General features: G+C 54.2%; 6 protein-coding genes across 6 annotated transcripts; 3 read left to right on the top strand and 3 right to left on the bottom strand.

The window, feature by feature from the left end:
• The first annotated feature begins 29 nt into the window (after nucleotides 1-29).
• Nucleotides 30-1,584, top strand: BDV59DRAFT_122727 (cut8/STS1 family protein). Its single transcript, XM_073686842.1, has 2 exons — nucleotides 30-357; nucleotides 411-1,584. Exons 1-2 carry the CDS (start codon nucleotides 282-284, stop codon nucleotides 1,277-1,279), a joined length of 945 nt encoding a protein of 314 aa, XP_073543766.1. The 5' UTR covers nucleotides 30-281; the 3' UTR covers nucleotides 1,280-1,584.
• A 493-nt stretch (nucleotides 1,585-2,077) lies between these two features.
• On the bottom strand, nucleotides 2,078-3,621 carry BDV59DRAFT_187326 (DUF3984 domain-containing protein). Its single transcript, XM_073691186.1, has 2 exons — nucleotides 3,520-3,621; nucleotides 2,078-3,469 (listed from the first exon to the last, which is right to left on the bottom strand). Exons 1-2 carry the CDS (start codon nucleotides 3,523-3,525, stop codon nucleotides 2,264-2,266), a joined length of 1,212 nt encoding a protein of 403 aa, XP_073543765.1. The 5' UTR covers nucleotides 3,526-3,621; the 3' UTR covers nucleotides 2,078-2,263.
• Nucleotides 3,622-3,813: 192 nt separating this feature from the next.
• Nucleotides 3,814-5,191, bottom strand: argB (ornithine carbamoyltransferase). Its single transcript, XM_073691185.1, has one exon. It carries the CDS (start codon nucleotides 5,010-5,012, stop codon nucleotides 3,936-3,938), a length of 1,077 nt encoding a protein of 358 aa, XP_073543764.1. The 5' UTR covers nucleotides 5,013-5,191; the 3' UTR covers nucleotides 3,814-3,935.
• A 109-nt stretch (nucleotides 5,192-5,300) lies between these two features.
• On the top strand, nucleotides 5,301-8,486 carry BDV59DRAFT_122716 (uncharacterized protein). Its single transcript, XM_073686841.1, has 5 exons — nucleotides 5,301-6,286; nucleotides 6,355-7,311; nucleotides 7,362-7,679; nucleotides 7,728-7,897; nucleotides 8,035-8,486. Exons 1-5 carry the CDS (start codon nucleotides 5,473-5,475, stop codon nucleotides 8,374-8,376), a joined length of 2,601 nt encoding a protein of 866 aa, XP_073543763.1. The 5' UTR covers nucleotides 5,301-5,472; the 3' UTR covers nucleotides 8,377-8,486.
• A 1-nt stretch (nucleotide 8,487) lies between these two features.
• Nucleotides 8,488-9,796, bottom strand: BDV59DRAFT_122706 (acetolactate synthase regulatory subunit). Its single transcript, XM_073686840.1, has 2 exons — nucleotides 8,921-9,796; nucleotides 8,488-8,849 (listed from the first exon to the last, which is right to left on the bottom strand). The coding sequence occupies exons 1-2, from the start codon at nucleotides 9,712-9,714 to the stop codon at nucleotides 8,672-8,674; spliced, it is 972 nt and encodes a 323-aa protein (XP_073543762.1). The 5' UTR covers nucleotides 9,715-9,796; the 3' UTR covers nucleotides 8,488-8,671.
• A 161-nt stretch (nucleotides 9,797-9,957) lies between these two features.
• BDV59DRAFT_210556 (KH domain-containing protein) lies at nucleotides 9,958-12,381 on the top strand (the record flags this gene model as incomplete). Its single annotated transcript, XM_073695621.1, has 8 exons — nucleotides 9,958-10,533; nucleotides 10,598-10,677; nucleotides 10,740-11,013; nucleotides 11,076-11,272; nucleotides 11,326-11,490; nucleotides 11,549-11,757; nucleotides 11,806-12,295; nucleotides 12,358-12,381. Exons 1-8 carry the CDS (start codon nucleotides 10,320-10,322, stop codon nucleotides 12,379-12,381), a joined length of 1,653 nt encoding a protein of 550 aa, XP_073543761.1. The 5' UTR covers nucleotides 9,958-10,319.
• Between the last annotated feature and the right edge of the window lie 43 nt (nucleotides 12,382-12,424).

Here is a 12,424-nt window from a genome sequence, read left to right as displayed (position 1 = left end):
GGAGGGTGTTGCCTCCCGCAACCTTCTTTCACTCCACCGCTTCTCTCTCTTTCTTTCTTCCCCACCACCACCTCTTCTCTTCTCATCTCCTTCTCCCTCTCCCCTCTAACTTCATCTCTCGCATCCCCTTTCCCTTGCGTTATCCTTGCTCATTCGTTTACTTCTTTTCTGTCCCTCCTCTGCTTGTTGCAGTCACCGCTTCTCTTCTCTCCCTCCCCTCTCCCCATCTCTTCTCGCCGTCAGACTCCCTTACTCCTGTCCACTAGCGGCTTGTGGCCATCATGAACAGCTTGGTGGCTACTCCTCCTGTGCCGCCTCATTTTTACGAGTATTCCCGTCTTGCCTCTGCTCGTCAAAGTAAGTCGATTCTCTCATTTCCAGCAGATCCGTTGACTGATCGTCAAAAAAAGTGTCTACCCCGACGGTTACCCCCAACTCCCGAAAACGGAAGGCCGACGACGATACCAACGACCACGATGGACGTATGTCTGCTTCCCCGACTAGCTCTCCTGCTTTCACTCCCAGGACACTCCCGTCCGCTCGCACCGTGAAACGGACTCGCCCCAATATCAGTGGCCGGCCGCTGGCCTTGCCCCGGCTGCTGGAAACACTGGACACCGATGCTCTTCGAGGAATGCTTCGGTCCATTTGCGATCGCCACCCCAGCCTGGCTGACGAGATCGTTCATACCGCTCCTCGTCCGAGTGTTTCGTCCGCCCTACAGGTGCTCCGGCAGTACCAATCCAACCTTCAATCTTCCTTCCCCCTTGGTGGCAACCCGGGATCGGACTATGCCTACAACCGAGTCCGACAACCTCTAGGACACCTGCTCGACGCCCTGAGTGATTTCACCCCCCATTTCCTACCCCCGAACGAGACTCAGCCATCCATATCCTTGAGCTACCTGGACGACGCCACCGAAATCATTCACGCCCTGCCACGGTGGAGCACACCCCAAAACAATATAGAGCGGGACTCTGCATATGATGAGATCTGCAAAGCTTGGATTCTGGTGATCCGAGAAGCAGCTAAACGTGGTGGAGGGTTCCAGCTGCAGTACGGCGGCTGGGAACAGAAATTGGCCAAACATGATCAAAGTTCCGGTGGGAAGCTGCAGGCAGCCGTTCACGAACTTGCCTCCTGTCTAGGGTGGATGCACGGACCAGACACCCAAGCCTACGGTGGCCCCGGAGGAAACAGTGATCTAGGGTCTATACGGGAACAACTTCTCTCTGGTACCTATGGCCTCGGCACCCCGGTCAAAGTTGGACCCTGGTAGAGGCCCTGCCCGGAACCACCCCCAAGAGATATTCTCCGAAAGCGATCAGACGTTCTGTCTAAACACTCGACCGTGCACGTCTACGCATGATATGATCACGATACCAACTGCATGAACTAGAGAGTTGAGGGTCAGCTTGGCGTTTACCTTGTGCAAAGACTTTTTTCATTTTCTTCTTCTGTCTTCTACTGTTTCATAATTTCCAAGCCAAAGCCGGTGCCAGATCATTCTTTAGATCCCATTCATCTCCTCGTCAGTCTGAATTGCTACCTTGCATTCTGCCATTATTACACTGGCCGCGCTCCTTCGGTCAGACTCGATTGTTTCTTCTTTTGTTAAGCCTTGGTTTTCCATTCGTTCGTTAATTTTCCATGTCTCATCTGCTATTCAATCTTGTCACTGCTTTCTGCCTCAATGCTCCACCCTATAATTGTCATGTATACCCTGATTACTCCCTGTCCGCCTAGCATCAGACTTCCTTGCATTCTGTTGTCGTTTCTTTCGGCATTTTTGGTTGTTTTTTATCAATTCTCTCCAGTGGAGGACCGCTGATCGGTTCTACTTTTGGGGCGGGCTTTGTGAGGTAAATTTCAGCAGTGCCATCAACAGAATGTATCGATCATGGGCAGAGACTTATGATCGTACCAGCTCAGTCAAGTCATCGATCAGGGCTCACCTGGTCGATCGAACTTCCTGCGGTGCGCCGCACAAAACACCATCTATGGTCCAGCGCGCTTTGGACTATACACTCTTCGAGATTGGAATTGGAGTGATTAGATAGTTCAATGCAAATGGAACCAATTAATACTAATAGCCGCAAGGATAATCCGATGTGAATTGTAGATCGTCTCCAGGGCTTTTAGAACCGATCAGATGTATATAGTATTACGAAGCATGGATAGTAGGATGATGTCGAAACCCACCCAGCAACCAATTACCGTAACGAATGCAGTTCTGGACAGGGCATACCAAGCATATATGAATTCAGAAAAAAGCACGCCTCATCGTACGGAATAACCACCCTGCATCTTCCCACCCCCCAGCTTCGCCAGGCTTCTCAACCACGCTCTGCCGCTCAGCATCACTTACTGACACTCCGTCGGCATCATCCCCGACAGACGACACCGACCCACTATCGTCCTGCTCCACGGCAGCAGCCGAGCGCTCGTCAACCGGCTTTGAGGACTCCTCAACGGGACCCGTCGCAGAAGCCCACGGCCAGTCATCATCACCAAACACTGTCCATCCCACAACCCGATCAACCCAGCTTCCCAGCCCGAACCCCCGCTCGCGGGTCAACCGCTGGAACTCCTGTTCATCCATGTCCTCCTCCGAGTCGAAATACCCTTCCGAAGATGCCGACAAATAACCCCCCGCCTCCTCCTCCTGGCGAATCCACTCCATCTCGGCCTGGATACCCTCGTCCACAAAATCCGGCACAAACCCTCGCACGCCCTCCCCCGCCTTATCGGGGACCGTCATCTCCAACCCGGTCATCGCAAGGTCGAGCCGACTGCCCCGTCGACTGACGGTACGCGACAGCGATCCGCGGCGCGAGTGGGCCGCAGGCGTCGACCGGCCAGACCTGGAGCGGCGATTCGAGCGCCCATGTGCCGAGGGGCTGTCCGCGTCGTAGCCGTTGTTGCTGTTGTTGGCGGCATCGCTAATGAGGCTCGTCGAGCTCGCCCGCTTCGCGAGCCAGCTCTGGCCCTTCTCCTCGCGGGCGGACGACGCAAGCGCGCTGGCCGCCCGGAGCATCCACTCCGTGTCGCCGCTCTGGTGCTGCGATCTGGAGCGCTTCGTGCGGTGGTGGTGGTGTTGCTGCTGCTGGTGGAGCGGGTGGGCTGCGCCGTGACCCTGCAGGTTGGTGTCGCTTAGGTTCTCGCGCGTGGTGCTTTTGCTGCGCTGGTGTTGGGGGCGTGCGCGAGAGCCGCTGCGGGAGTGCGAGTGGGAGAGGACGCCCGGCGTGCCTGGGACGGAGAAGCTGGTCAGGTAGGAGGTCCGTGGCGGGGTGTCGTAGCCGGTGTAGGCGGAGGTTGGGGGTTGGTCATCCCGGGGGGAGAAGTAGTCTTGCGGCTCGTCGTCGTAGTCATCGTCTAGGGGGAATCTCGGCGTCAACGGTGCGAGGGAGATGTGGTTGAGGGATGGGTAGGATCGCCGTGAGCGGAAGCCGCTGGGGGAGCGTGATAGCTGCGCTCGTTTAGTATATGGGGTTGTTGTTGGGATGGAGGGAAACTTACGTCCATGGAGGAGACTTTGTGGGAGGGTCACTGTTGGTGTGTCTCTGGCTCTGGGGATGATGCTGGTCTCATGGTATGATGGCAGGGAAGGTCGAGAGGTTGTTGCAGGTGGTGGTGGATGGAGGGCGTTGGCCGGTAACTCCGAAGCATGTGAATGCGGGCGCCAGCGGAGGTTCACTCCTCCCAACGTCAAAACACTCGCTGAAGTCTAGTTGGAATTGATGGTGGTTTCAAGGGTACGGGGAATATAATGTGCACACTACCTTTTTAATAGTAAAAGTAGAAGACTACCCCGGTAGAGTCATCCAGAACTCGTTATATATTTCTGGAAGCTGTAGAGTACGGATACGAAATCATTCCGTCCAACATGATGAGCTATTTTAATTATTTTAACGAAATCCACTTGGTATCTATATTCATTCAATCTTTCCCTTGTTGACGACAAATCCCTCCAGGGCAGAAATGGCAGCCCACAAGCGGTTCTCTGCCTCGGGGAACACCAACGATCGGTTACTGTAGAAGACCTCGTCGCTGACCTCCTCCGGGTGCCGGGGGAGACAGTGCATGAATTTCCAGCCCTCGTTGGCTCCGCCGCGCTTGGCCAGTTCCGGCGTGATCTGGAATCCCTCAAAGGCCTTCATGCGCTTGATTGATTCTTCTTCCTGGCCCATGGAGACCCAGGTGTCGGTCACCAGAATATCGGCCTTGTTCACCGCCTCTTCAGGCACGTTGGTCTGGATGAGCTTTCCAGGGTTGGCAACGCCCTTGCCGGCTTCCTTGATGAGCTCCAGCATGGAGGCGGGGATCTCATAACCCTTGGGCGTCGCAACAGCCATGTCGACGCCCATCTTCGCAGCGCTGATAGCCATGTCGAACAGGACGTTGTTGGCATCACCAACCCAGGCAATCTTCAGTCCCTCCAGGCCCAGACTGGACAGGTGGTGGGCCTTCGGGGTGAAAGTTTCATAGATAGTCTGGAAGTCGGCAATGGCCTGGAGCGGGTGGAACGAATCACAGAGGGCGTTGATGACCGGCACGCTGGAGTGCTTCGCGAGGTCGGCCACCTCGGCGTGCTTCCCGACACGGGCCACAATGGCAGACACCATGGACGAGACCACTACGGAGGTGTCGTACAGAGACTCGTTCACTCCGAGTTGGATATCGTCCTTGCCAAGGAACATGGGGTGACCACCCAGTTGGACCGTGGCACCCTCGGTGGATATACGGGTGCGAGTACTCCGTTTGCTGAACATCATCGCTACCGTTTTCCCGGCCAGAGAACCCTGCAGGTGGGTGGGGATGGACCCAGACTTGATTGCGTGTTTGTGCGCGGAGGCATTGCGGACGAGAGTTGCGAATTCAGTGGGAGTCAGATCGGCGATGGACAGAAGATGACGAGGAGCGAACGGAGAGGTCTGAGGAGTCGCGGAAGAGGAATACCGGCGCACTGCGAGAGGGACCTTCTCGCGCAGATTGCAACGAGCGGCCATCATAATGGGGATAAATGGGGGGTTTAGGAAGCGGGAGAGGGGATCGAGAGGAGAGTCAAACGGGACGAGGGAACGGACTGGGACCGATTGATATAGAAGGATATCTATCCGGCCTCGCGGAGAGGAGAGAATGAGTCAGTCGGAGTGGGAAAGAGTCACCGTCGGGGGAGATGAAAATGAAGAATAAAGTAGTGTCGCTCCCCACACCGCGCCTTTGCCTCTTCCGGTTTAGTCGCGGGCCGGTCTTCCGTCGCGGATCAGCGTCATCCTTTCAGTTGCCCTCGAGATACATACGTACCTCTTCACCTCTTGCTCTTCAACTCGTCCTTCCCCTCTCTCTTCATGCCTGTCCCTCCATCTTGATTCCACTGAATGTTCCTACAATCTTTTCGCCAACACCCAACTCACACCCTATCACTCACACGCCCATCCTGTCTCCACTTCGATCCCCACTCCGGCCACCATGGCTGACGAGGCAAGGACGCCTCTACTGAACGACAACGATTCGCGATCTTCCCGACGTCGATCGTCTTCGTCGGACAAGTACGCATCGGCCGAATCTACCCAACTACCCCCTCCATTTGAGCTGTCCAGCGAATCGACTCCCCTCCTACATCGACGCGACGATGACCTGTTCGCTTACGGCGGAACCGAATACCAGAGACGTTCCTCATCGGCGTCTCAAGGGTCATCCATTGAGCGTGCCAAACGGCGCGGCCGGGTTCAGTGGCCGCTATTTTGTGTTGCGATTGCATTGATTGCCGTCGTCGCAATCCTCTTGTTTGTCTTCGTCACCCCCGCTTTCGTAGAAGAGTACGTGAAGGAAGCGGCCGTATTCAAACCCACCAATGTTTCAATCGAGTCAGCGACCTCCGATGGTATACGAACCAAGGTACAGGGCGACATGTTGCTTGATGCAAATCGTGTCCAGAACCACCCAACACGGACGTTGGGTCGCCTCGTAACGTGGATTGGCAGGGAGGTAGAGACGGGAGACTCAGAGGTTCGCGTGTATCTTCCTGAATATGGGAACATCCTCCTGGGCACCGCCTCTCTGCCTCCAATCAAGATGGATATCAGAAACGGCCATGTTAACCCTCTTGACTTTTCGACGGATGTGTTAGCCGGTGATATTCCCGGTATTCGCGCCGTGGCTATGGACTGGTTGGAAGGAAGACTCGGGCGTCTACGGATCAAGGGAATGGCAAATTTGCAGCTCAAGTCGGGTCTATTGAGTCTGGGTGAACAGACGATATCAGACTCACTCACCTTAGAAGGTAGATCTCGACCTCTCCCTTATGAGCGTGATTCAGCTTGGTCAAGACGTTGTGCTAATGAAGCCCAGAGAGTGACTTCCCCTCCTTACCAAATGTTCAAATTACAAAATTTGACGTTCACGATGCCGACGCGCCTGGTGGGAATGAAGGAATGGCAGTGGATGTCTCCGTTGCTGCCCTGGTAGATTCTCCTTTCACCCTGACAGTTCCCCCTCTTGGATTCGAGCTCCTTGTGCCAAATTGCTCCCCGAATGATCCATACATATCTGTAGCCGAAGTTGCGACAAAAGACTTCCCTGTAATTCCAGGACAAGCTACCTCCATCGACGTCACGGGGATCATCAGAGGCCTTTCCGATGAGTTAACAAAGATCTGTCCTGGAACCAAGAAGTCTCCCCTAGACTTCTTAGTCAAGAGCTATATGCAAGGTCTTCGCACGACTGTCTATGTCCGGGGAGCCGAGGTCCCATCTCTAAACACTCCTGGCTGGGTGACAGACATCCTCAAGAGTGTGACCGTTCCGCTACCTTTCACAGGACACGCCCTGGATGACCTAGTGCGCAATTTCACCATGACGGACGTGCACTTCTCGTTGCCCGATCCTATTGCTGATCCGGGATCACCAGAGTCACAACCAAGAGTGTCTGCCTTGGTGAAAGTCCTTGTTGGATTACCGAAACACATGAACCTCCATATCGACGTTCCTCGGGTTCGTGCGCTTGCCGACGTTTTCTACCATGAGAAAAAGCTTGGGGTCCTGAAACTACCGAAATGGGTGCCTGCAAACTCTACTCTTCTAGATGATGTCGATGGTGCTCCGGCCTTGTTTGTGAACTTTGCCATGAAAGACGCACCGCTTGACGTTACTGATGAGGATGTCTTGACCGAAGTCCTACAAACCCTCATCTTCAAAGGGAAGCCGATCGAGTTGGCAATCTCTGCGAATGTTGATGCAGAGGTTTCCACCGGACTCGGTAAATTTGCGATTCGGGGAATACCAGGAGAGGGAGTCATCAATGTCAAACGTAAGTCCCTCCATCGTTTAAACAAGTAGACATTAACTTACCTGAATCAGCACCATACGGCCGTTTTTTTGACCGATTGGGTCCCCAGGTAGAATCCTTGGAACTAGGAGCTTCAACCGTCTCGTCCCTTGTCGTGAAGACGAAATTGAACGTCACGAATCCTACATCCTATTCTGCATCAGTGCCCTTTGTCGACCTTCTTATGTTTTACAATGAGACAAAGATTGCACATATCACTGCCCGCGACCTCTCGATCGTCCCGGGTGTAAACTCCGACTTGTCCGTTAACTTCACATGGAGTCCATTCGACTTAGCTGGCCTAGATGGCGCTAATGCTGGCCGTGACTTACTTTCTCGTTATATTTCAGGTGAATAGTCCGACATTCATAAAACTTCGCCCATCTGACGCGTGACAGGCGCAAATACCAGTGTGACAATTCAAAGTTGGGACGGAAGCTTCCCGACATTACCGAAACTTGGACAAGCACTATCTAAGCTAGGGCTGGACATCCAGATCCCTAGAGTGCCTGTTCCCGGAAGCGGCCCCGGCAATGACGAGGACCGGGGTTTTATCGAAGATGCCACGGTATTGTCTTCTTTCATGGATGCCGTTTCTCTTCATGGTGGCTATGAATGAGCCCATGTAAATTTTGGACACAATGTATCTCTAAAATGTGTCTCGACAAATGAGCTTCTGGCCCTGCTAACACCAATCGTTGCCAGCTCCATCTCTGGTCGTCCACGGCTGAATTCACCCTATCTTCTCCGTTCCCCAACACGACTATGGAGATTACGTCGATAGAAGCCAATGCATCTTACCAGGAGCACGAGCAGGTGGGCAAGATCCATTACTATCGACCTTTTAAAGTGCCCCCAGGCCTCTCGCGGACGCCGCGGTTACCCGTCGAATTGAACGTGAACGGTGTCGGCTATGACGCTCTGAAAAGAGCCCTTGGTGGTTCACTGCAGTTGGACGCTGTAGCGAAAGTTGGGGTTCGGATCCAACGATACAGCGATTCTATAGTATACTACGGCGAGGGAATTACTTCCCGAGTTCAGCTCTAGATTTTTTTTGGGAGGTGTTTTGGTGTAAGGAGTAAACAGGCTGGGTTTCTCTTAGACTGATAAGACTGCATGACTCAAAATCAACAGCTTTCAGATCCTGTGCGTGAGATCTCGTTCCATAACTCTTTAATGTAGCTCGTTTACTACAGCCAGGCGGATGGTTGCATAAGTACACGGAAATGAATTGATTATTTAAACAGAAATGCAATGGACGCTAGGTTGGGCGAAGGGTTCCATGGTGTTTACGATCACTTCGACAAACTCCGAAATTAATTCTCATCCTAATAGACATGTCTTAACCAGGGGGAAGGGTGCTAGCATCAACCACGTCGGCGGCCTCCTTCTCCAGATCCTCGTCATGTTCGGAGAGAGGAGAACGAGGAAGCGCCATCAAGCCGGTCCGAGTGGACTCAAGGATACCGAAGGGACTGATGAGCTTCATGAAAGAATCGATACGAGACGGCTTGGCGGAGCTGCAGAAACAGAGACGAGCTGTGAGTCACCGGACCGTGCATACAAGACAAGGTAAGGGTGTAAGACTTACAGTTCAACGATGCAGTTGTTGGTGCTGATATCCAGAACCTTACCGCCAAATTGGTGAGTCAGACGAGTGATGGCGTCGAGATGCTCGTGCTTGTGTCGGAGGGCCTGGCTCTGGGGTAGGTTGCGGGGGTGGTACTGGGTCTTCTGGGACTGTTGAGGTTGATCCTTCTGGCCCTCGACGACCTCGCCGGGGGCGGTGATCTCGCGGTGGTGCTGGAGGAGTTCCTCGAAGAACTCGGGGCCCAGGATGCTGACTTTGGCGAGGAGCAGCTCGCGCTGCACGAGAGCCGAGTCGGTGTAGTCGAGCACGGCCCAGACGGGGACGAGATCGTCGAGCTGGCGACGGGCCTGCTCGACGACACCGTCCTGACCCTGCAGCACGATGGTCATGCGGGACAGGTCATCGACCTCGGTGTTGCAGACGACCAGACTGTCAATGTTGAAGCCACGGGCGGCCAGGATACCGGACACGCGGGACAGCACACCGGGTTCGTTCTGCACCAGACAGTTCAGGACATGGCGCTTCGGCGGGTTGGTCGGCGGAACGGGCGTCTCGTACAGGATGGACGACACGGCCGTGGGGGCGTCCCATTGCGGGGAGCTCTCCGACACGGGTAGAGGGAGAGGCGAGCGACGGTGGAGGGCCTTGTAGGCGAGGGCGGACGTCGAGCTGGACGACGCTCTGGTGCTGAACCGGGGAAGCGAGGCGGCCACCCGGGCAGAAGTTCTGGGAGCTACCGACAGAAAAGGCGCTGATGCTGTCTTGGACAGTATCAGAGGATGCCGGAAAGCCATGGTCTCCCGAATTGAACCTGCAAGAACAGGAAAAGAGGGAGAAGGATGGAAGAATTATAGAGATCGAGTCATTCGAGAAATGCGATCCGGGGCGATTTTTAGTATGTTCCGACCTCGGGGAAGGATTTCACAGCTGACTCATCAGTAACCGCTCGTGACCGTACCGCTAGTCCGTTTCGGGGATTGTACTTCTTTCACTCCAACTTCAACTTTCTCTTTCTCTCTTCTTTTCTCGCTCCCTCTCTTCTCTCTAGACTCAACTCTCTCACAGTCTCTTTCAATTCCCTTTCTTATATCATTCAGTCAATGCCACTTCATCCGTCGCCGGCTCGTCCACCTGATTGCATTGCATCTGTCATCATTGGCCCGTGGATTCGCCCGTGCTGTCGTTACACTAGCGCCCACCACCTTACATATTGGGTTGACCTTAGTGTACCAGAGTCCTTTGCCTAGGCTAACTCTTCTCCGCTGGCCTCGAAAACTGCTGGACGGTCTTGGCCTTTTTTTTCGGTCAACCGACCTTGTGCTGCTCACTTTACCCCCGACCTCTTCGTCTCAAACCACAAACCCCCTCCTAAGTTTCTGCACCCAATTTTTTATCCACTATGGCCGACGACGATCGCCGTCCTAAACGCTCTCGTTTCGACCAGACGGAGCCTGAACCACGACGACCCTCTAGGTTCGACCGTCGATCTCGCTCTCCTTCGTCGCGACACTCGGAAGCTACTCGCACGCGCAGTCCTCTCAGCCGGGAACCCCGTAGTCCCAGCGCCGACACCCCCAAAAAGCCTGCGGTATCTGATCCTGCGGCGGCTGCTGGTAAGGACCTATCTGTGTTGCGATCTGTAAACCTTTTTCGATACTGACTGTGGGGAACATGTAGCTGCCGCGGCGGCCAAGATCAACGCTCAGTTGCAAGCGAAGAAGGGAATTCAACATGTTGACGTTCCTCCAATTCGCTCGGTACGTGTCCATCTCATTTATTGTCTACTCGTCCGCTCGAAACTAACTGGTCCTTCCTATAGACTGCCAGCCCGGCGCCGGCCTCCGCCTCTCCCTCCGCTGGAGACGACACCTCAGGAAAGCTGAATGCGGAGATATACGTCGCAGATGGGGATTACATCAAGGACATTGAAATTAATGACTTGCGTAACCGTTATACACTGACCAAAGGCTCTACTCAAAAGATGGTAATTACTCCTGTTGCATCCGCTGATATTCCAGGCATCATGTCGCAAGCTGGCTTTCGCCACAGTCACCTTCTGTTCATACTCCCTCTCACTCATCTGATTTCCCTGTGTTCACTCCCCTCATCGCATGCGGTTGTGGCTGAAGCTTACGCAACTGATGATTCTCCATAGCATACAAATTCCCCTCGTTTGCATCTGCTGACCTCCGCTGCCTGATATCTAGATCAAAGACGAAACTGGCGCCGGTACGCCTTCATTCCATATTATACTGTCAACTGTTTGCAAGAGATATGCTCATCTATTTACTTTCTCAAGATGTCACCACCCGAGGAAATTACTACCCGGATAAAAGCATGGCCACGGCTGCGGTATGTGGATTGCCCACGGAACATGAAACTGGCTAATGCTCCTATCCCTACAGAACCCCCCGTTGTATCTCCACGTGACGAGCACGAATAAAGACGGCCTTGAGAAAGCCGTCGAGCTGATCGAAGAGCTCATGAAGAAGGAACTCCCCAATCTGGTCGATGAACGCCGATTCCGTCGCAGGGAACCAGAACAAGTTGAGCGGGACGAATTTGGCCGAGTATATTGTCCTTGCTGAGGCTGTGTTCAAGTTAAACAAATGTGCTAACTGTATATAGCGCAAATGGCCTGAAGAGCGAATCCCTGTCGACCTCGAGCCTATTCCTGGCTTCAACCTTCGCGCCCAGGTAGTTGGCCAGGGAGGTGCGTACGTGAAGCATATCCAGCAACGAACCCGCTGCAAAGTCCAGATCAAGGGCCGCGGATCAGGATTCATGGAGCCCCAAACCGGCAGGGAAAGTGACGACCCCATGTTTCTCCACGTCGCGTAAGGCGCCTGTCTCTTTGGTTCTCGGATCACGCTAACAAGATGCAGTGGACCCAATCCTGATGATGTGAAGAGCGCAAAGGAGCTCTGTGAGGATTTGTTGGCCAATGTCCGAGAGCAGTATCAGCGATTCAAAGAGAACCCGCCTCAACACAACTACGGTGGCTATGGTCAGCGTGGTGATCGCTATAACTATGGCGGAGGTTATGGCAGCGGATATGGAAATCAGCAGAACTCTCCTTCGACCTCGGCCAGCCCGGCAGCACAGGCGACCCCAGGGTCGGGAACTCCGGCTGACTACAGCGCACAATATGCGCAGTATTATGGAACCGATCCCTACGCTGCGTATGGGGGTTATCAAAACTACGTTGCGTACTACCAGTATTACCAGCAGGCTGCTCAGGCACAGCAGCAACAGTCCCAGTCTCAGAGCCCAGCTCCGCCTCCGCCGCCTCCGACCAGCGAGGCCCCTCCACCTCCACCTCCTGGGTCTGGTTCGCCCCCTCCCCCTCCTCCAGGTGGTGGTGGCTACAGCGCTGTAAGGACCTCCAATTTCGCGAGATTTGTCTCGAATAGTCCGCTAACCTTTTCTCTCTTTAGGTGCCCCCTCCTCCGGGGCTGTGAGCCTGCCGAACAGCTGTTAACTCACACAAGACACGTTTGGTGG

The sequence above is a fragment of the Aspergillus ambiguus genome, assembly GCF_047715705.1.
Source record: "Aspergillus ambiguus strain CBS 117.58 unplaced genomic scaffold BDV59scaffold_47, whole genome shotgun sequence".
NCBI lineage: Eukaryota > Fungi > Ascomycota > Eurotiomycetes > Eurotiales > Aspergillaceae > Aspergillus > Aspergillus ambiguus.
The sequence above is the reverse complement of the archived record's forward strand: the minus strand, read 5'-3'. Positions and strand labels throughout refer to the sequence as shown.

Excerpts from the sequence above, each read along its gene's own strand:
- BDV59DRAFT_122727 (XM_073686842.1), top strand. The coding sequence starts at position 282 with ATGAACAGCTTGGTGGCTACTCCTCCTGTGCCGCCTCATTTTTACGAG. Across the intron at positions 358-410 it reads TCTTGCCTCTGCTCGTCAAA|TGTCTACCCCGACGGTTACC; the intron begins GTAAGTCGATTC and ends CGTCAAAAAAAG.
- argB (XM_073691185.1), bottom strand. The coding sequence starts at position 5,012 with ATGATGGCCGCTCGTTGCAATCTGCGCGAGAAGGTCCCTCTCGCAGTG.
- BDV59DRAFT_122716 (XM_073686841.1), top strand. The coding sequence starts at position 5,473 with ATGGCTGACGAGGCAAGGACGCCTCTACTGAACGACAACGATTCGCGA. Across the intron at positions 6,287-6,354 it reads AGACTCACTCACCTTAGAAG|AGAGTGACTTCCCCTCCTTA; the intron begins GTAGATCTCGAC and ends AATGAAGCCCAG. Across the intron at positions 7,680-7,727 it reads ACTTTCTCGTTATATTTCAG|GCGCAAATACCAGTGTGACA; the intron begins GTGAATAGTCCG and ends GACGCGTGACAG.
- BDV59DRAFT_122706 (XM_073686840.1), bottom strand. The coding sequence starts at position 9,714 with ATGGCTTTCCGGCATCCTCTGATACTGTCCAAGACAGCATCAGCGCCT. Across the intron at positions 8,850-8,920 it reads AACAACTGCATCGTTGAACT|CTCCGCCAAGCCGTCTCGTA; the intron begins GTAAGTCTTACA and ends CTGTTTCTGCAG.